This window comes from Astyanax mexicanus, chromosome 18 (assembly GCF_023375975.1).
Source record: "Astyanax mexicanus isolate ESR-SI-001 chromosome 18, AstMex3_surface, whole genome shotgun sequence".
NCBI lineage: Eukaryota > Metazoa > Chordata > Actinopteri > Characiformes > Acestrorhamphidae > Astyanax > Astyanax mexicanus.
This window is the reverse complement of record NC_064425.1, coordinates 2,761,696-2,784,598: the sequence shown is the minus strand read 5'-3', so window position 1 is coordinate 2,784,598 and position 22,903 is coordinate 2,761,696. Positions and strand designations below refer to the sequence as shown.

At 37.7% G+C, this 22,903-nt stretch overlaps 1 protein-coding gene across 3 annotated transcripts in view; it reads right to left on the bottom strand.

The window, feature by feature from the left end:
* Window positions 1-410: 410 nt before the first annotated feature.
* The window catches only part of scn3b (sodium channel, voltage-gated, type III, beta), a 33,101-nt gene continuing 10,608 nt past the window's right edge, over window positions 411-22,903 (bottom strand). For 2 of the 3 annotated variants that reach the window (XM_049467214.1, XM_049467215.1), the window contains exons 3-7: window positions 21,944-22,131; window positions 19,870-20,095; window positions 11,836-11,974; window positions 10,191-10,279; window positions 411-8,448 (exon numbers count right to left, since the gene is read on the bottom strand). In XM_049467214.1, coding sequence (XP_049323171.1) covers window positions 10,216-10,279; window positions 11,836-11,974; window positions 19,870-20,095; window positions 21,944-22,131 — 617 coding nt within the window. In that variant the 3' untranslated portion in view covers window positions 411-8,448; window positions 10,191-10,215. The remainder of the gene's footprint in view (window positions 8,449-10,190; window positions 10,280-11,835; window positions 11,975-19,869; window positions 20,096-21,943; window positions 22,132-22,903) is intronic. The other variant, XM_049467216.1, reaches the window with a different exon arrangement.

Below are 22,903 nucleotides of genomic sequence, written 5' to 3'. Positions count from 1 at the left end.
GCTAACCCGGATTGTATCCAAAAACAAAAAACCACGGCTGATCAAATCACGCAGAATTCAATGTGCACCTTATGATAAGTTCTGGATTATAAGCACCACTCCAACTCCCACTACAAAAAGTATCAGATGCAGCTTCAGCCCTCCAGACAATGCAATTCCACTTCTCCACACCCCAGTGCCCGAGGCTTTAACAGCCTCTAGCTGACGTTTGGCATTAGTTCTGGTGACATTAGGCTCATATGCGCTTCAGAGAGTCCCATTCCATCTGCAATGCTTTTCTATGGAGATTACACAAGCTGTCAGCAATGAGAGCATGCTAAAGTAAAATTCACCAAACACAAGGGGTGTCTGGGTACTTCTGGATGTAGAATGTAGCTGTCAGAGAAGTCAGACCTAAGAACCAAGAGCTATTTAAATACACGGCTTCACTTTAATAATAAATGACAAGCTTTCACAATACATTTGTCCTTTAGTAGTCATCGCGGTTTCTTAGAAAACAGTGCAAAAGGCAATGACAACATTTTAAAATGAGAAGAAAACAAAATGAGGCAGTTATTGCACACTATAACTATAAAAGTAGAACTGTAATAAACTGTATAAACCAACAACACGCATCCACAACTTTCAACTCAGAGTCACGTTGTGCAATCTATTAAATAGAGCCAAACTATAGTGGCGTGAAAAAAAGTATTTGCACCCTTTACAGATTTATTTAGTTTTTGCCTTTTTGTTATAGTTTCTGAGAGTTTTTCAGATTATCAAACAAACTTTAATGTTAGACTAATAGAAACACTTTTTAAATGATGATTTTATTTATTAAGGGACCAAACTATCCAAATTAATCTATCCCTGTGTGAAAAAGTGCTTAATCACATTTTTTTTTTAAATGTAGACCTGTAGAATCAACAAATCTCTTAAATAATAGAACATGTCTGACAACATGAAGCAGATAAATTATCTCAAAAAGCAAGACTTTAAAGAAAACAAAGTCATTGATTATTCATCTATCAGTCTGGAAAAGATTATTTCTAAGTCATTTCTAAAGTTTTGGGACTCCAGAGAACCAAAATGAGAGCTATTTAACACCACAAATGGTGAAAACATGGAACACTGGTGGTGAACCTTCCCAGGAGTGACCGGCCAGTTGATCAAAATTACTCCAAAAGCGCATGAACAGCTCATCCAGGAGTTCAGAAAAGAACCCGAAACAACATTTAATTTAAAGAACTGCAGGATCTCACTAAAGCCTCAGTTAAGGTCATGTTATTGTTAATGATTAAATAAGAATAAAAAGACTGGATGAAAATGGTCTCCATGGGAGAGTTTCAAGATAAAAAACACTACTAAACAAAAACAGAAGAACACAATGACCCGTCTCACATTTACCAACTAACATCCTGATCAGAGGTGGGCAATTCATTTTTAAAGGGAAATTGTAACAGTTTTAGAGGGCCGGACTAACACACTTAGCTCGATTCTGCCCAATATATATATACGTATATATATATATACAGTTGAGGACGATATTATTAGCCCCCTTACAAAATAGTCCTTGTTTTCTAAGGATTTTCCAAGTGATATTAACCAGAGCAAAATAAACTAAACACAGCTTTTTTAGACATCGTAGTTTTATTTTGGATGCTTACACTATATTGTATTCCACTCAGAAATGAAGATATTACACAAAACACAAAAACTATCAGGGTCAAAATTATTAGCCCCCCACATCCTAATAGTTAATTGTGTATCCTTTTTGCTGGATTACTTCCTGCAGACGTTTGTTGTAGTTTACAACAAGTCTCTCACACTTCATTTGAGGAATCCTGGCCCATTCTTCTTTGGCAAATCTCTCAAGTTCCTCTAGATTCAATGGTTGTCTTGCATGGACATTTTTCTTTAGGTCACCCCACAGATTTTCTATTGGATTTAAGTCAGGGCTTTGTGCAGGCCATTCAATGACATTCACTTTGGTCATCTGGAGATAGTTCTTCACCAGGAGGGATGTGTGTTTAGGATCATTGTCATGTTGGAAAATGAAGTGACGTCTCAGACCCAGTTTCACAGCTGACTGCTTAAGGTTCTCTTTCAAAATATTCACATATTATTCTTTATTCATGATTCCATCCACCTTGACAAGATTTCCAGTTCCAGATGCACTGAAGCATCCCCATAGCATAATACTCCCACCACCATGCTTCACTGTGGGGATGGTGTTCTTTGGGTTGAATGCCTGTCCTTTTTTTCTCCAAACATAAGCAGTGTCCCTGTGGCCAAAGAGCTCTAGTTTAGCCTCATCAGACCATAAGACACGCTTCCAGTATGAATAATTTTTCTCCAGGTTGTCCCGAGCATACTTAAGTCTTGCTTGAAGGTGCCTCTTCCTCAAAAGTGGAGTTTTTCTTGGTCTGCATGCTCGCAGGTCATTCCTGTGCAGAGCTCTAGCGATGGTCTTCTTAGGGTGAATCCCATTTCTCCCCTTGGCCCTACCCCTTACCCCTACCCCTTCTTTTCGAGTGTAATCCTTCCCCTTGGAACGGAGTTACAAGGGGAAGGGGTAAAATCCTACCCCTAGGAATTGGGACAACCCTTCAAGCACCCGGTGAAAGGTGAATCTTATTGAAAATAGCCTCCATAATATACTAGAAATTGTATATCACACTGGTTCCCAACACTGGTCCTGGAGCAGGTAATGTGTTACAAAAACAATATAATGTGCAAGAATATGGGTCCTCAGTGACAGAGGAATCACTGGTATGTCACAATGATGTTTGTCAATGAACAATAAATACATAAATAAATAGCACTGATTTATGACCAGGCTACTAGCGGTGGTGTGTAGGTGACCCTGCTGGGCTGATGTGATGATAGCAGTGGAGCGCTAAAGTTCAGTAGCCTAGCTGCTGGTTAACTAGTTAACTTTAGGGCATTGTATGTGTTCAGAAAGGGGGCAGGAGGTGCAGAAATTAATTAATATTGTCCATTCCTTAATTCCTCTGTGATGGGGAGCTGAAATTAGCTCAGATTATTTTTTATTTGATTTATTTTTTCCGTTCCGCCTTAAATGCGGTAGCGCCTGCCGTCTGTTGCACCATTTAAGGTGGAACAGGAAAGTTAGCTAGCTAGCTAGCTACCGAAACGAACTACTAGCGAACTTTTTATGCTTGTTACGAAGAATTCACCCATAAAACATCAAAACTACACAATAAACTAAGGTAATACAGTGCTAATCGTAATTTTTAACATGGAAAATACTTTCTTTGGTCGCTTGTTCCGCCATCTTGCCAGTCATTCTCATACCCCTCGGTACGAAGTGTGGGTCTGGAAAATCTCCGTTTGAAGGGCTAACTAGCCCTACCCCTTACCCCTACCACTTCATCCTAACAGGAATCGGGACACCCCTACCCCTTGACGTGCACGCGCAAAACAGAGGGGTAGGGGTAAGGGGTAGGGCCAAGGGGAGAAATGGGATTCACCCTTAGAGACTATGATTCCTGATGTGGCCAAGTCATTTGCCAGTGCCTTGGAAGTTAATCTGGGGTCTCTAGACACATTTCTCACTAGTATTCTTTCCAGTCTCTCTGAAATCTTTCTCTTTCTACCTCTGCCAGGCTTGTTCTGCACTGTGTTGCTGTCTTTGAATCTCTGAATGATGCCTCTCACTCCAGTTCTTGACACTTGGAAACGCTTGGATATCTGTGTTTATCCCTCTCCTGCTTTGTGTGCATCAATAATTCTTTTTCTCAGGTCCAAACTGATTTCCTTTGTTTTTGGCATGTTGCTTCCTCAACTGCCAGCTCCATAATGAGGCTTTTATACCATGTTTTAACTTAAATGAGTTAATTAACTTAACTTAATTGAGTGCAGTCATCTGTTTCACCTGATCACCTTTATGCACATCACCTGAGAAGGTAAAGCACATCACTGCACAAAAGTGGCTTGTGTGATGACTTAATAAATGTTAATTTCTTAAAGGGGGCTAATAATAATGTCCCTGGTCATTTTAGCTTATTCTTACATAATAATATTTTGGTGCACAAATATAAATATTTTGGTCCTTCTAATGAAAAATTGTATGTTCAGAAATGCTCTGTTAGAACTGCCTTGCTCTGCTAAAAAGGATCTTGCCAGAATCTTGAGGAGACTTAAAATTTCATAGGGGGGCTAATAATATCGTCCTCAACTGTATATATAGTGCAGCTACACTATCAGCTACATAAATTTACAAACAAAAAACTAAAACGTTTTTCAAAAGACCAGCATCATTTCCTACAAAAAAAATGCAATAAATGCATTTGTACGTTTGTTCAGTAAAAGAAAAAAGAAAAGCCTGTTTTGGGCTTGAACAAGTGCATTAAAGTCAGGCTGAACATCTGACAGCACACAATTCTGATCAAATCTATTTTATGAACAACTAAATATATATATATATATATTTTTTTCTCCCTCCTATAGATATAGAAGTTTGGTATCGCATTACTCCAAAATGATACAGTAATATCACTTGAAACATATATTTTGAATACATGAGAAAAAAATCTTTAAGAATTTAATGGTGTGAAATAATAACCCTTTAATTTTCCTGTTTTATAAGACTCCTAACTCTTATTTTTCAGTAATATTACTGGAAACATACATTATGAATACAGTTAGCAATGTTAACTGTTAATAAAACTTTTGTGCCATCATTTGATAAAGAATGTTTTACAGATAGGTAGTGGTATTTATGGTGTATATTTGTTAATTAGTCTGGTAAATTCTGGTAAATTCTGTTTATTTAGCTGTAAAATTCGCTTCTGCACAAAAAAGAAGCTGGAGCCTCCGCTCCTCTAGCTCCACTGTGCACGAGGCTACCGTAATACACCGTTTAGACGTGCACAAAGTTTTTTATTGTGGATAGCGCGACTCGCAGTTTTACTTTTCCCTTCTAATTTACCAACAATCTCACGCGACCAAACAATGCCCAGGTCTGCTCCTGATGTATATTACTGTATATCTCCAGAACTTTGGGTTAATATTCTTTACAGGACTGACGAGACGAAAGTGGAACTTTTTGGAAGGTGTTAAAACTATAAACTAACACATAATTTTAGAAAAAGAACTAAAATCATACTGAATGATGTAAAACATGGTGGTGGTAGTGTCATGGTGTGATGGTCTGGGGCTGTTGGACTTTAACTTGCTGTAATAGATGGAAGCTTATCAGAAAATCCTGAAGGAGACTGAATATCCGGCCATCTGTCCCTAAGTGACCTCAAGCTCAGATGTACTTGGGCTCTGCAGCAGGACAATGACCCAAAACACATACAAAAAGTCCACCTTTGAATGACTTAAAATTAAATAAAACTAAATGAAGGTTCTCGAGTGGTCTAGTTTATTAAGTCTGATTAATGAGATGCTGTGGAAGCTCTTAAACAGGAAGTTTAAGCTGGAAAATCCTAAAATTCCTGCACATGTTACCAGTTATCGATAAAGCTTGATTGCAGTTGTTGCACAAGCAATTTATTAGATGTAGAGGGTCAAATACTTTTCACACAGGGCTACATTGGTTTGTATATTTTAAATAATCATTTAAAAAGTGCTTTTTTATATTTAATCAAGTTATCTTTGTCTAATATTAACGTTTTTTGATCATCAGAAAATTATTAATATGACAAAAAAAGCAAAAACCAAAGGAATCTGTATAGGGCAAATACTTTTTCACGCCACTGTAATTGTTCTGATAGTTTTTTTAACAGCGTGTGAAACAGTCCACTCCATATGTGTAAACTAGCTTTTCGCAGTGTAGATTGAGGCAAAATACATCAACACAACTTGTCCACAGTAACTGCAGTATTAGTAGTGAGTATACAGTCACCACAGAGCGTTATTGAGCAATGAGCAATACGAACACGGGAGTTCAGGATGATTACAGTTTAAATGAGCACTACTGATATAAAGCTTCTAATGGGAATTAAAATTTCACATGAACACAATGTGATCTTCACAGTCAAACTGCTGAGAAACTTGAAAAAAAAAAGTAAAGTTACAGGCAGTGTTCAACAATAAGAATGCAAACACTTATGTACTACTAATGTAATTTCATTATTATAGGTGTGTCCCAATTGCTTACTAATTGGAAATAATATCTGGGCCATTCCACCGAATGGGTGCCATTAGCTTTTTGTTATTCTTCCAAATTAAATGTATATTTTTTTTAAATATTTTTTCAACTTTGAATCTAAAAACATGTATATTTAACTATTAAAACATGTACTGGTCAATCTCAGGCAGCTTTTCCTATTTTTTTTTACATGGTTTCTAATCTGAAGATGTTACATTTTTTTTCAGTCCTGTTACCAAAACTTATGTGTCATTTAAAAAGCATATTTAAAAGCAAGTCCACTAATTCCCTTGATTTTCTCTCAAGAAAGTCTTAATTTTAAAGAAATGGTTATAGACTGCATGTTCAAATAATTGATATTTATGACTAGGCCGGTCACAATGATTACATTATCGACTTATTGCACAATAAATGGACACGACCTCAATAAAATTTGATAATCGTGATATTGTCTATTGTGATTACTGGTATGTTTGTTCACATATATATCAATATTAAATTCAATAACTGCAAATCTATACACACAGTGTGGACGAAAAAAAGTGGGTGGAGAAAAAAAACGTATATATTTAATATATATTATTTATCAAGAAGACCCAAACCTGAAATTGATCAAATTACTTATTATGCAATTTATTAAACAAATGGATGAATGATTAACAAAAACAAAATTGGAAAAAGTGGTTTAGATTAACTAATATTTACATTAATAAATCAATAACCAGGGGACAATACTCACTCCTGTTACTGGATTTCACTCCTGTTACTGGAACTCACTCCTGTTACTGGATTTCACTCCTGTTACTGGATTTCACTCCTGTTACTGGCACTCACTCCTGTTACTGGATTTCACTCCTGTTACTGGCACTCACTCCTGTTACTGGATTTCACTCCAGAACAGAAATTATTTTTTAGCATAGAATTAGCAAAAACATGAAAAATAGCTAAATGGCGGCTATGCTAATAGCATGAGGACACTGAGCACATTCTAGTGATTTTTCCAAAATCTGTATTTTAAACATAAACGAATAAGATCTAAGAGTTAATTTAGATAACAGGACTGAGTGTTGAGATTGAGCTCCTCAGTCATCGATACAATAAGATCAAATATACAGAAAAATTGAATTTTGGTCTTCTCATGATCTTCAGAACCAGAACCACTTCCTGTTGAAGATGTGACTTCCTGTTGTAGATGTGACTTCCTGTTGTAGAATGTTCCAGATGTTTTTTTTTTTAGGTGGGGTAATGTGTTAGAGTGTCGGTAACAGGACTGAGTGAAACCCAGGAACACAACTAACTAAAATGTGTATTTATTTTAACTTAAATATAATGGATTTATTATAATGCTAAAAAAAGAAAAATGCATCTTTGAAGGATTTTAATAACAATATTTCATGCTAAAGTTTATAGTTAGAGAGTGGGGAAAGGTAACAAATGCTATTTTTTCAGTATTCTAAGTAGTTTTTATGAATGTATTTAATTACATATCTTACTTTTGCAATTATGTCAATTAGGTACAAGACACTATGCTTATAAATAAAATTAAAATATATTTTATAGTTATTTTGTTTGCACATTTATACATATACATTTATACATTTCCCAGGCACAGAAATGGCACCTATTTGGTGGAATATGCCGTATAGTCTATAACTTACAGTATTAGTGTGCAGTGTACAACTAAGCAATTGGGACACAGTCTATGTAGTTTTACTCACACATTAAAAAAAAGCATGAAGCTGTATGTAGAGTACTGCATGAGCGAAGTACAGCTAGGGTGTGAAGATGATTTGATATTATTTCTTTATATATAAAAGAGAGACTTGGGATCACAGCCCAAAAATGATCAGTAGTCATCAAAATTATCAAAATTGTAAGAAGAGAGTATATCAAAGGAAGTGAAAGGCTTTTTTGGGGTATGTTAAAGTTAATGATGAATATCAAAATCAGGCAAATCTGTTATTTTTTTCGTTATCAGGCAGCATGTTAGCTTTTTAGTTCTGATTGCAGTTCTGAATGTTGTAATCTCCTCTAAGGCAACGATTGAGGAAACTAGAACAAGACCTCGTTTCGCTCTGGGGTTAACAGTGTGTCTTCAATCTCTGATAAAGAGAGAGATAAAGAGAGAGAGAGAGAGATAAAGAGAGAGAGAAAAGGAGGAAAATAATTATGCAGTGGGGAGATTGTCTCACGTCACAAGAGTAAGACTTGTTTTGAGATTTGTTTTGGCAGATTTTCTGTGATTATCTCAGGGCAGCTCTCGCTCCAGCAGCAGGCCTGTAAAGATTAGCTCTCAGCTCCTCCCCCTCTCTCCAGGACCAATCAGCAGCAGGAGAAATCTTCAGTACCTGAAATAGAAAACAAAAAATCAGTACTCAATCTGCATCATTAATTATTCATCTCCTATAAGCCTCTTTCTATAGGGCTGACTGGAATTTTCTCCACACTGAAAATAAGTGATGCACTGAATCTGAATGCAATATAGTACATTTGCACAATTATCACCCAACATAAGTGCAGGACAAAAGTTTGGACACACCTTCTCTTTTTCAATGCGTTTTCTTTATTTGCATGACTATTTACATTGTAGATTCTCACTGAAGCATCAAAACTATGAATGAACACATGTGGAGTTTTATGTACTGGGGTGAGCTGGAGCACAGAGTGAAGAAGACAAAGGAGCAACAAGTGCTAATAAACACCTCTGGGAACTCCTTCCTTCCTTCAATACTGTTGGAAAACCATTCTCTTTCATTTCAGGTGGCCACCTCTTGAAGAAGCTCATTGAAAGAATGATGCCAAGAGTGTGCAAAGCAGTAATCAGAGCAAAGGGGGGCTATTTTGAAGAAACTAGAATATATATATTTTGTTACGTACATAAAACTCCACGTGTTCATTCATAGTTTTGATGCTTCAGTGAGAATCTACAATGTAAATATCAGTCATGAAAATAAAGAAAACGCACTGAAAAAGAGAAGACGGTGTGTCCAAACTTTTGGCCTGATCTCAAGTGGAGTACCCCAAGGTTCAATCTTGGCCCCTGTATTATTTTCTATTATTGTTAATGACATTGGAAAGCACATTTCTACAGTTTAAGTCCATCTCTATGCAGATGATACACTAGTCTACTCAGTTGCTTCCTCACACACATCACTGGCACACATAAAGGGGTATATGGACAGTGAAACTGAAACACCTGGTTTTAGATCACAATAATGTATTCTGGTGACGGACAGTTCTGGTGGAAACAGGAGAGTTGAGGTGCACATTGAATTCTGCGTGATTTGATCAGCCGTGGTTTTATGTTTTTTGGATACAATCCGGGTCAGCACCCGAACATCCCTTTCAGACAGCTTCCTCTTACAGCGTCCACAGTTAATCCTGTTGGATGTGGTTGGTCCTTCTTGGTGGTATGCTGAGCTGATATTACCCTGGATACCGTGGCTCTTGATGCATCACAAAGACTTGCTGTCTTGGTCACAGATGCTCCAGCAAGACGTGCACCAACAATTTGTCCTCTTTTGAACTCTGGTATGTCCCCCATAATGTTGTGTGCATTGCAATATTTAGAGCAGAACTGTGCTCTTACCCTGCTAATTGAACCTTCACACTCTGCTCTTACTGGTGCAATAATGTGCAATTAATGAAGATTGACCACCAGGCTGCTCCAATTTAGCCATGAAACCTAAAATCCCACACTAGAATGAGAGGTGTTTCAGTTTCATTGTCCAACCCCTGTAGATTCTATAAAGCTACCGATTTTTCTATTTGAGAGAAGAACATGTTCTCTACAGTCAACACTGCTGCTATTGTGCTGTGAAGTCCTGTAAGAAAACTTATTTTTTTAATACAGGATGGAAAGAGCTGACTCTCGGATGGGAAAAAAACACATGGTTGAAGCAGACAGCCGTCTGAGAGAGAATGTGGATGGAGTTTCAGGTCAACAGCTTGTCAGGACAGATCAGATGGATGGAGGAGAGAGACAGAGGTGGAGGTGGAAGCAGAGGGTGTATTCGGTTAGCGAAAAATGATGAGCTGATGTCGGCGAGGGTTAGATGACATGGCAAAGCGAGAGGTAAATTCAAAATACCGTATCGTGTGTGAGACAACCAATTTTATTCCGTTACTGCGGGACCCGGGTTCTCTTTATTTTCAGAAGGAATGGCTAGGTAGTCTGTCCTGTAGACACATGGGTAGAAAAAAAGAGGAAAAAATCTACTAATATTGTACTTTAGGGTCCTTAAAGGGCTACAATTAGTACAAAACTTATAAACACAGTAAAATCTTAAGATGGACATCCATTGAGTCCATTTTCACCCTTCATTCAGGGGATATCTGAATCTGAAAGTGATTCTCCAGCATCCAGAGATAAAAAAACAGCAATAAAAACAGTAATAAAACACATGGCTGACAAACAAAAACATCAAGCAATGGCTGAAACCAATCAGCTATGAAAATCAAAGTGCTAAAGTGCAAAAAAAAGGGTTTCAATGGTCTTATTCTGTGTTGAATGGCAGTAGAGGATAGATGAGCATCACTGCAGAATCTGATTAGAACAGATTAGCCTTGGGAAGGGTCCAGTAATCTTAATGTTTCCTGTCTACAATACATCACTGATATGATTAGGGCTCACTAATGCATCTAGTGATGCACTCTGCTCTGGATGGATGCATTATCATTGTGTGTGTTGGTGGGTGTGTTTTTGTACAATGGTGATTCCTTATAGATGATAAAGCTTTGGGAATTCCTTGCTAAAATCTGAACATTTGAAAGAGAGAGCTATTGAACTGTCGTCTATGTATGTTGTTTGATGTCTTTTTAAATATTGTGTGCAATATTTAACGCCTCTTTTTGAACTGCTGCTGATGCAGCATTGCCGAGTAGCATCACAGCGCTAACGCTCGGAGGAAAGCACAGCGACTCGGTTCTGATACATCAGCTCACAGACGCAGCCTTGTGCTGATCCACATCACCCTAGGAGTGATGAGGGGAAAGAGAGATAGCGCTATCTACTGCACCCACCCAGAGAGAGCAAGACCAGCCAATTGTGCTCTCTCAGGGCTCCGGCAGCTGATGGCAAGCTGCATGACCAGGATTTGAACAATTGAGCAGTATTTTTATTTTGTGTATTCCGGTATTCTGGCCTTTTGCATTGTTTTTTGTGACCACGTCTCAATCTCGCCCTATGATAGATAACCCTGTTTGAATGTGAATCGACCCACGTCTGCTTTCTGGATTGTGTTTTGTGGAATAAATCGCATTACCTGTGTGAGTTGCTACAAATGGTTATAACTTGTAACAAGCATTCACACTGACTTCTTTATTGTCTATTGTGTCTATTGTCTATTAGTGTGTTCAACTGCACTACCTCCATTCTCCTTTACACACACACACTAAAGACTGTACTTTTATACTTTTATTTTATTGTATTTATATGTATCGTTATTTTTTATACTTTTGTAAGTTTGTGTACTATACATACCTGCTGCTGGATGTCTAGAATTTCCCCTCAGGGATCAATAAAGTATCTATCTATCTATCTATCTTAACTCTTTAAAAGCTTCGTCACTCAAATGTTTTATTTTCTTTACATAAAAAGGTTTCTTATGGAAGCCAAAAGTGTTTTTTCTATGGCATATGGTTCTTTTAACTTAAGTATTTGTTTGATCTTTTGATCAATAACCAGTAAACTCTCTCTCTCTCTCTTTATCTTATGTTTATCTTATGCTACTCACGCGCTGTCCTGTGCTTGCTCGTCCGCTTTGGAGATTTTCCTGTAGCAGTAGATCATTTCAACCAGGAGCCAGAAGGTGAGGAAAACCAGCAGCACGTACATCATGATCTCTGAGTACAGTGCTGTGGAGTCTCTACTCGCTGATACACACACACACACACACACACACACACACACACACACACACACACACACACACACACACACACACACATTTACAACCTGTTAGTAGCAGTCATGAATAAAGACAGGGGTGTGTGATTTAAAACTAAAGAGTTTTCATGATGAAAATGTGCTTTTAAAGAAAATGAGAGCAGTTCAGGTGCAATGCTGGAGATCTGTGATGGATATTTGCAAGTTGATGGTAAACCATCTAAATTTCATGCTGTAATTCTGCAGTAAAAATATGATGATATACTTTGTGATGATTAGTAATGAAAATCAGACAGATCAGGCAATGACTAAATATTCATAAACAGGTAAAGAGTTTAAGAAAAGGTTATATTTGCTTAAATACTTTAAAAAGCCACATGAAATTGAATATTATTTTAGCATTAATGGGACTAAAAGATATTAACCTTTAACCTAAGTGTCCTTTTAACAAAAATATAAATGTGAACACAAATTAACTTTACAATTTTACAATTTATTATAAAGCATAGTGTCTTGTACATTGACCTAATTGCTAAAACCATTAATAAAAACTACTTAGCACACTGAAAAAATAGCATTTGTTACATGTCCCCCCTCTCTAACTATAAACTTTAGCATGAGATATAATAATTATTAAAATACTTCAGAAATGTATTTTGTTTGCATTGTTGTTTGACTCCAAATCCCATCTATGCTTTAAAAATATTTTCTTTCATAATAAATCCATAATATTTAAGTTATATATATAATAAATACACATTTTAGTTGTGCCCCTGGGTTTCACTCAGTCCTGTTACCGTATAACATTACCCCATCTGAAAAAAACATCTGGAACATTCTACAACAGGAAGTCACATCTACAACAGGAAGTGACATCAGCTAGTTCTGGTTATCAATATCATGGGAAGACCAGAATTAAGTTCCTCATTAGGTTTTTTTTCTGTATATTTGATCTTACTGTAACTATAACTGAGGAGCTCAATCTCAACACTCAGTCCTGTTACCTAAATTAATTCTTACATCTTATTGGTTTATTTTAAAAATACAAATTTTGGGAAAATCACTAGAATGTGCTCAGTGTCCTCATGCTGTTAGCATAGCCACTGTTTAGCTATTTTTCATGTTTTTACTTCTTTAATTCTATGCTGAAAACTCATTCCTGTTACTTTCAGACCTGGTATTTAAAACATTAAAAGTAACAGGAGGGAATTCCAGTAACAGGAGTGAGTATTGTCCCCTGGTTTATTGATTTATTAATGTGAATATTAGTTAATGTAAACCACTTTTTTCAATTCTGTTTGGTTCATAATTTTCCCCATTGTTCAATAAATTACATGGTAATAAATTTGAATAATTTCAGGTTTGGGTCTTCTTGAAAAGATAAACTTGGATTTGCATATTTTATAAACATACAATGGGCATGCATATATAGTTTTTTTTACATATATATCAATTATTTGAAAATGAAGTCAACCTTTTCTTTAAAATAAAGACTTTCTTGAAAGAAAATCAGAAGAATTAGTGGACTTGCTTTTAAACATGCTTTTTAAATGTCATGAGTTTCAGTAACAGGACTAAAAAATATAAAAATCTTCGGATTAGAAACCTTGTACAAAATTAAGTAAAGCTGTCTGAGTTTGATTAGTACATGTTTTGAATAGGTAAATATATGTGTTATTAGATTCAGAGTTGAAAAAAGGGTTCCAAATCACATTAAATTAGCCAAGTTACTGTTTCATTGGTTTATAAAGTTGTTCATTGGCTGGTTCAAGGTCTATTTAGCTGCTAAATGATCTGAGCAGGATTTTAACATTTTTGCAAATAACAGCTTTTATAAACATGATTTATTTTTTATTTGATATAGATTTCCAAAAACGTGTGTGATTCACATGCACACATATATATATACATATATATATATATATATATATATATATATATATATATATATATATATACACTACCGTTCAAAAGTTTGGGGTCACTCAAACAATTGTGTGTTTTCCATGAAAAGTCACACTTATTCACCACCATACGTTGTGAAATGAATAGAAAATAGAGTCAAGACATTGACAAGGTTAGAAATAATGATTTGTATTTGAAATAACATTGTTTTTACATCAAACTTTGCTTTCATCAAAGAATCCTCCATTTGCAGCAATTACAGCATTGCACACCTTTGGCATTCTAGCTGTTAATTTGTTGAGGTAAGCTGGAGAAATTGCACCCCACGCTTCTAGAAGCAGCTCCCACAAGTTGTATTGGTTGGATGGGCACTTCTGGCGTACCATACGGTCAAGCTGCTCCCACAACAGCTCAATGGGGTTCAGATCTGGTGACTGCGCTGGCCACTCCATTACCAATAGAATACGGAGGTGTGTTTAGGGTCATTGTCCTGTTGTAGGACGAAATTGGCTCCGATCAGGCGCTGCCCACTGGGTATGGCATGGCGTTGCAAAATGAAGTGATAGCCTTCCTTATTCAGAATCCCTTTTACCCTGTACAAATCTCCCACCTTACCAGCACCAAAGCAACCCCAGACCATCACATTACCTCCACCATGCTTAACAGATGGCGTCAGGCATTCTTCCAGCATCTTTTCATTTGTTCTGCGTCTCACAAACGTTCTTCTTTGTGATCCAAACACCTCAAACTTGGATTCATCCGTCCACAACACTTTTTTCCAGTCTTCCTCTGTCCAATGTCTGTGTTCTTTTGCCCATCTTAATCTTTTTCTTTTATTAGCCAGTCTCAGATATGGCTTTTTCTTTGCCACTCTGCCCTGAAGCCCAAAATCCCGCAGCCGCCTCTTCACTGTAGATGTTGACACTGGTGTTTTGCGGGTACTATTTAATGAAGATGCCAGTTGGGGACCTGTGAGGCGTCTGTTTCTCAAACTAGAGACTCTAATGTACTTATCGTCTTGCTTAGTTGTGCAACGCGGCCTCCCACTTCTTTTTCTACTCTGGTTAGAGCCTGTTTGTGCTGTCCTCTGAAGGGAGTAGTACACACCATTGTAGGAAATCTTCAATTTCTTAGCAATTTCTCGCATGGAATAGCCTTCATTTCTAAGAACAAGAATAGACTGTCGAGTTTCAGATGAAAGTTCTCTTTTTCTGGCCATTTTGAGCGTTTAATTGACCCCACAAATGTGATGCTCCAGAAACTCAATCTGCTCAAAGGAAGGTCAGTTTTGTAGCTTCTGTAATGAGCTAGACTGTTTTCAGGTGTGTGAACATGATTGCACAAGGGTTTTCTAATCATCAATTAGCCTTCTGAGCCAATGAGCAAACACATTGTACCATTAGAACACTGGAGTGATAGTTGCTGGAAATGGGCCTCTATACACCTATGTAGATATTGCACCAAAACCAGACATTTTACATTACATTACATTACATTACATTTGGCAGACGCTTTTGTCCAAAGCGACTTACAATAGTCAAGTACAATGTAAAATAAGTTTAAAGGAAAAACATCTTTGGATAGGGATAAAAGGAGGAAAAAGGGGTGTTAGAGGTGTTAAGAGAGTAAGTGATCTTTGAAGAGCTCTGTCTTCAGGAGTTTCTTAAAGATAGTGAGAGATTCTCCTGATCTGGTAGTAGAAGGTAGTTAGTTAGAGGTGTTAGGAGAGTAAGAGCTCTTTGAAGAGCTCTGTCTTCAGGAGTTTATTAAAGATAGTGAGAGATTCTCCTGATCTGGTAGTGGAAGGTAGTTTGTTCCACCATTGGGGAACTCTGTATGAGAACAGTCTGGATTGCTTTGTGTGAATGTTTGGCAAAGCGAGGCGACGTTCACTGGAGGAGCGCAGCGGCCGGGAGGTAGCGTAAGCCTTCAGGAGTGAGTGCAGGTAGGAAGGAGCTGTTCTGTCATCACCTTGTAGGCGATTGTAAGAGCTTTGAATTTGATGCGAGCATCAACTGGTAGCCAATGGAGCTCAATGAGCAGCGGGGTGACATGTGCCCGTTTTGGCTGGTTGAAGACCAGACGTGCTGCTGCGTTCTGGATCATCTGGAGTGGTTTTACTACACAGGCCGGGAGGCCAGTTAGCAGGGCATTGCAGTAGTCGAGGCGTGAGATGACGACCGCTTGCACCAGGAGTTGGGTGGCCTGTTGCGTCAGGAACGGTCTAATTTTTCGGATGTTATAGAGCGCAAAGCGGCAGGACCGAGCAACTGAGGCCACATGGTGCGTGAAGGAGAGTTGGTCATCAACCAGAACACCCAGGTTCCTAGCAACCTTTGTCGGTGAGAGAGAGAGAGAGTCGATACTTATAGAGAAGTTGTGTTGAAAAGATGGTTTTGCTGGAATAACCAGAAGTTCAGTCTTTGAGAGATTTAATTGAAGGTGATGCTCCCTCATCCATGAGGATATGTCAGAGAGACACTGCGATATCCGTGCAGAGATTGAGTGATCTTCAGGTGAGAACGACAGGTATAGCTGGGTGTCATCCGCAAAGCAATGGTAGGAAAATCCGTGTGAGCGGACAACCTGACCAAGAGAGGTGGTGTATATGGAGAAGAGAAGGGGTCCCAGTACCGAACCTTGGGGAACCCCAGTGGATAAGGAGCGGGCTGAGGACAGCTGTCCTTGCCACGACACCTTGAACGAGCGCCCAGTGAGGTATGATCTGAACCATGACAGCACATTATCTGCGATCCCCATTTGCAGCTAGAATAGTGATTTACCACATTAGCAATGTACAGAGTGTATTTGTTTAAAGTTAGGACTAGTTTAAAGTTATCTTCATTGAAAAGTACAGTGCTTTTCCTTCAAAAATAAGGACGTTTCAATGTGACCCCAAACTTTTGAACGGTAGTGTATATATATATATATATATATATATATATATCCACTGAACGATCCATGCTTTAATAATGCTTTAGAAATAAACCAAACGCATGGATATTAGTGAGAAACAATATGAGACCAGGTGAGTGATGAGTGAAAAATGGCAGTTTCTCAGCTCTATCATTTTCAGTAGATCTGTGACAGATTTTTATATGTAAAATCAGAATAGGACTGAACAATAAATGGTTACTGCAATGTGCACATGTACAATAATCACATTAAATAAAAAAAAAAAGTTTTTTTGCTTCTTGATGCAAAAGAAAGGTCTGTACTGTTCTCATTGTCTACGACATATCTACTAGAGATAGATTATCTATCTATCGAATTTCAATTTATATACTCCAATACTACGAGGTAGGGGTGGTCGATATGACCCTAAAATAATATCACAATATTATGACATGATATTATAATTAATATCACGGTATTTTCGCGATACCCATACTTCTGCCGACATGATAAAAAAAAAAAACTGAATTTAAAAAAATATATATTTCAAGAATACACTACTGCAACAAAATTGAAATTAAATTATAATACTGCATACGTTTCAATATGATATGGCACACAAAAAATAGAAGAATTTTATCAGATTTGTAACAGCAGAAGTCAATGATCCAGAATGTCATGATACTAATAATAATGTACTCCAAATATCTCCATATATCCAGGATTAAGTCAAATAAATGGCACTGGACAGATATAATCTGTCTCTAGTAGATATATAATGGGAAATAAGAACAGTGTGAATTTTTCCTTTACTAAAAAATGTAAAAAAAAAAGTATTACCCTAATGTGATATATTTAATAATTAGGGGTAGGTGATATGGTACGATATTTCAGGTTATAATAATCGTTCATAATATTAAAAAAAGAATTGGCAATATTATTGCCATACCCCTACTACAAAAAGTATTTCTTTTAGTATTAATATCTCAATATATATATATATATATATATATATATATATATATATATATATATATATATATATATATCACAAATTACATTACACATTGCAGTGTAAGTTTTTTAAATGTGCATCCCTAATTCAGATATCACTAATGTTCAGTCTGAAGAGAACAAAGTTGAGAACTGTTGGTATAAATGACTCGTCACAGGCAGTGCAGCAGGCGCGTGTGAAAGACCTTTCAAAAAGATTTTCTAGTAAGTATTCTTCATAATATAAAATGTGCACTTAATCACGTTAGAAAATGTATTACATTTAGGCCTGTCACAATAATTGCAATATCGATTTATCGTACAATAAATGAACATGACCTTAATAATTTTTGATAATCGTGATATCGTCTTTTGTGTTTATTTGTATGTTTGTTCACATATATCGCATAACAGTGAACAGTATTTTAGCCAGTAATTTCTGGGACAATATATCGTCCACAAAAGTTCTTATCGTGACAGGCCTAATTACATTTATACTGTATATTATGCCGACATATTAGGTTGCGCACTGCATTACACTAAAATGGCATGAAATGCATAAAGCTGAGTCGTACTGTACATTTGTGGTTTTCATCCTCAGTTTATAATTATAATTCCAGGCAACTCCTAAATCCACCACTTAAATACAGCACTGTCTATCTCTATCTGTGCATCAGATAACCTGCAGCGGACGCACAGATAGAGATGATGCATCGGGGCCACATGAGTCAGTAGAAACAAATATACATTCTGTAAAGTATATTCGACTACAGTGGGAGAAACTGTGCATTCAGCAAACTCAAGGCAGGCATCCACAGAACAGAGTACAAGCCGGAGTCTGTACATTACCCCTTAAAACAGAAACAGTAGTTACAGGTTGGTTAAATAAAAATCATCCCCTGAAAACAACTGCCCTCCAATAAGCAGTAGGCAGTAAATGATAAAAACAGAACAAAGCAGACTATTACTTGAACAACACACAAAAAAACACAACGACAATGTAGAGCAGAGAGAAGTTACATTTTTACAAGAGAATTTTGGTGTGAAATGGACTTTGGATGTATTAAAACGTGATAAAAAAGTGTTTACCTTTGTTGAATATCTCTCCTCTGCTCTCCTGCAGCTTTCTGAGATTCAGTATTTTGTGCACTTTGCCAAACAGGCTTTAGAATAAGTGAGACGGGGGATAAATCGTTTTTTACATCTCTATTCAGTCTCAAAGTAGCTCCACACATCATTGCTAGAATCCAGAGATCTCTAACACTTAAAACGAGGCATTTACAGCTTTAAAACTGCGCAAGAAGTTTATTAAAACCACTGTTAACATCTCATAGTGTAGATAAATATCCGGGTGCCGCCATCTTTAATTTAAGTCACAATAAGTCAAACATCGAGTACGAGAACGAATAGGTAGGATTGTTGAGCAGATTGCAAAATAATTTTTTTTGGAAATGCATGAATTCCAATTCTAAAATCTTTTGCTAAAAAAAATATCTGGTTACTGTCGATATTTGAATGCAAAGAACCAACAAAAAATTACATAGACATTGCTCAAAAAAGATTTATTCTTTATTATTAAACAGTGGCTTTTAATACACTTCTTGTGCAGTTTTAAAGTTCTGAAAATGCCTCGTTTTAAATGTCAGGGCTCTCCAGATTCTACCAATGAAGTGTGGAGCTACTTTGAGCCTGAATAACGGTGGAAAAAACGATTTAAGCAATTTATCTTCAGCTTCAGGGGTAAACTATGCCCTGTATCACTCATTCTAAAGCCTGTTTGGGCAAAGTGCACAAAATACTGGATCTCAGAAAGCTGCAGGAGAGCAGAGGAGGGCTATTCAAAAAAGTTAAGTACTTTTAATCCCGTTTTAATAAATACACCCAAGTCCATTTCACACCGGAGTTCTCCTTTAAGCAAGGTTTTGGATTACTGTAAAAATATGAAGATATCCTAGTTAAGTATTTGAGTTGATTTCAGTCAAGATGTGCCCAAAGCATAACTGTATACATCAGACAGTCAACAAGATAACACAGAATAAGGTAAAAACATGGTTAAATAGAAGAAAAATTCAGAGATGAGTAATCTTACCTTTCTCTCTCACCACCAGGTTGATGGTGATGTTGTAGGTGAATGTAGGCGTATAGAGATTAAAGGAAAAGGTGCGCAACACCACGCACATGTATCTGCCGGCGTCACTCAAGGTGACGTTTGTGATGCTGATGGAAACATCCTGAAGGTCTTTGCTGCCATTCCACAGCAGACGACCTTTCCACGGCCCATCCTCATCCGGGGGAGATCTATTAAACTTGTAGATCTACAGAGAGAGAGAGAGAGAGAGAAGTTTAGGTGATAAATATGCACAGAGGTTCCAGTAATCAGGGGCACATTTCACTGATTACTATAATCTATGTGATTTAGAACTTAAAAACAACGTAACTTAAAGAATTCAGATTTTGTAAGCCTTAGGTAGTTTCGACAACTTTTGAAAATTGTTTCTCATTTTTTTACCATGCTATTATCATTAGGCAAACAAGTAGAATAAAAAAAAGTCCTTTAATTTTACCAAGAATCGACGGTGTGTCTTACGTATGAATTCTATCAGTCAGGTATTAAGGAGCAGTAAAGACACTCCACTGAAGTACAGAGTTATACAGGAGTTTTAGTAAAGTTTCTCCAGCAGTATTAGCATTAGCCGCTAACCGCGCAAAGCGCTAGCTATTTCGCCGTTCACAGGCGAGTATATCAAACTGTAGTGTGCGCGTTTACAGTGTTAAAACAAGCTATGTGGGACAAAGCACTAGCTAATATTGCCCTGGTTTACCGTAACACCCCAGTGTAGCACTGTCGTATAGGAAGCTTAATGGGTAGCTGCTAAAGCTAATGCTGCTGCACCCAGCCTTAGTGGAAATCTGGAAATCTAAGCTTACATTAAATAAATGGAAGATTTTTTTGCGGGTAAAGCTGCAGTCGCACAGAGCTTTTTAACTGTCTCGCGGAGCTCAGATACTGTCTCGCGAAGCCTGTCGCGCGGAGCTTTTTAACTGTCTCGCAGAGCTATTTAACTGTCTCGCGAAGCTTTTAACTGTACCATGGAGCTCAGCTACTGTCTCACGGAGCTCAGCTACTGTCTCACGGAGCTCAGATACTGTCTCGCGGAGCTCAGATACTGTCTCGCGGAGTTTTTTAACTGTTTTAACTGTTTTTAACTGTTCCAAAGATACTGTCACGTGGAGCTTTTTAACTGTCGTGCGGAGCTCAGCTACTGTCTCACGGAGCTCAGATACTGTCTCGCAGAGCTCAGATACTGTCACACGGAGCTTTTTAACCACGGAGTTTAGATACTGTCGCGCAGAGCTTTTTAACTGTATCACGGAGCTCAGCTACTGTCGCACGGAGCTTTTTAACTGGCAGAGCTCAGATACTGTCTCACAGAGCTTTTTAACTGTCCCGCGGAGCTTTTAACTGTACCACGGAGCTCAGCTACTGTCGCACGGACCTTTTTAACTGTCTCGCGGAGCTCAGCTACTGTCACGCGGAGCTTTTTAACTGACTTGCGGAGCTCAGCTACTGTCGCACGGAGCTTTTTAACTGTCTCGCGGAGCTCAGCTACTGTCGCGCGGAGCTTTTTAACTGTCTCGCGGAGCTCAGCTACTGTCGCGCGGAGCTTTTTAACTGTCTCGCGGAGCTTTTTAACTGTCTCGCGGAGCTCAGCTACTGTCACGCGGAGCTTTTTAACTGTATCGCGGAGCTTAGCTACTGTCGCGCGGAGCTTTTTAACTGTCTCGCGGAGCTCAGCTACTGTCGCGCGGAGCTTTTTAACTGTCTCGCGGAGCTCAGCTACTGTCGCGCGGAGCTTTTTAACTGTCTCTCGGAGCTCAGCTACTGTACTGAATCGTGACCCCAAGAATTGATTCTTAATCAAACTGTGGTATCCCCAAAGATTCACAGCCCTACCTAATTTACTAGCAGGCCGTTAGACAATAGGGCCACTCTAGTGCTGTGAAATAAATTACATTAAACACTTCTAAACTATAGCTATAAAAACAGTAAACTCAATACAAAAATACAACAGATGTTTATTATGGTCTAACCATAACAAAAGTATTGTTACTACAGAACCAAACTAACACAACAATTTAAGATGTATAATGAGCTTACTTACTTGCTGCATGGCTTCAATACTGGAATTGTAGAAATACCAGTCCACTTTGGTTTTAGCCTCGATCTCCTCTCTCTTCACGCAGGAGATGCATGTGAGCTTTATGGGTTTCCCCAGCACCGCCTCGGTTTCAACATCTTTTGTCTGTGGTTGTGTGTATGGATCCACACACACCGATCTGCATTCCTGAACTGGAATCAGAAAGCAGAGGGTAGAGAGTATTACCCATCTCTTTACTGTATCAAACACTTTTACCAGAATATATCCACAAAAATCTTAGAAATAATCAATAAATTCCCCTTTGGATAAACAGGTCAACGTTAAAATCCTAACAAAATCACCAATCCCTGTACTTTCTACCTTTATCTAGATAACAAATGCTAAGTTTTAGGGCTGCAACTAATGATTATTTTGGTAGGCGACTAATCTGACGATTATTTTTTCGATTAGTCGATTAGTCGACGATTATTTCTGCCATGTCCTCCATCTGTTAAAACAATTATTAAGAATTAGCAAAACATGAGATTTAAATGGCATTTAAACATCTGAATGTTGTTTAAACGTGGAAAGTACTGATATTTAGTAAGTAAATATGTAATCTGTTGTGTTTGGGAACTTTTGGAGACACAAACTAAGTTGATTGGAAACTGTGTGAGCATATCTCCCATTGCACTTCTGTCTTCAACACTTTGTGTAATGTGGTACTGATACAAATAAACGATTAGTCGACAAAAAAATTTATAGTCGACATTGTCGATTATATCGACTAATCGTTGCAGCCCAATAAATTTTAATGGGTAAAGAATGATAAATGAGTATAAAAATAAGCACAGTACATGCTATTGGGTACACAGACAGCCAGAAGTCATTCATTTTTTTAATGACAGCGAGCGGCACTGGGCGGTGTGGTGCGAAGCAGGCGGTTTGAGCAACACGAGTTGACAAGAGCTCAACTTTATGCAA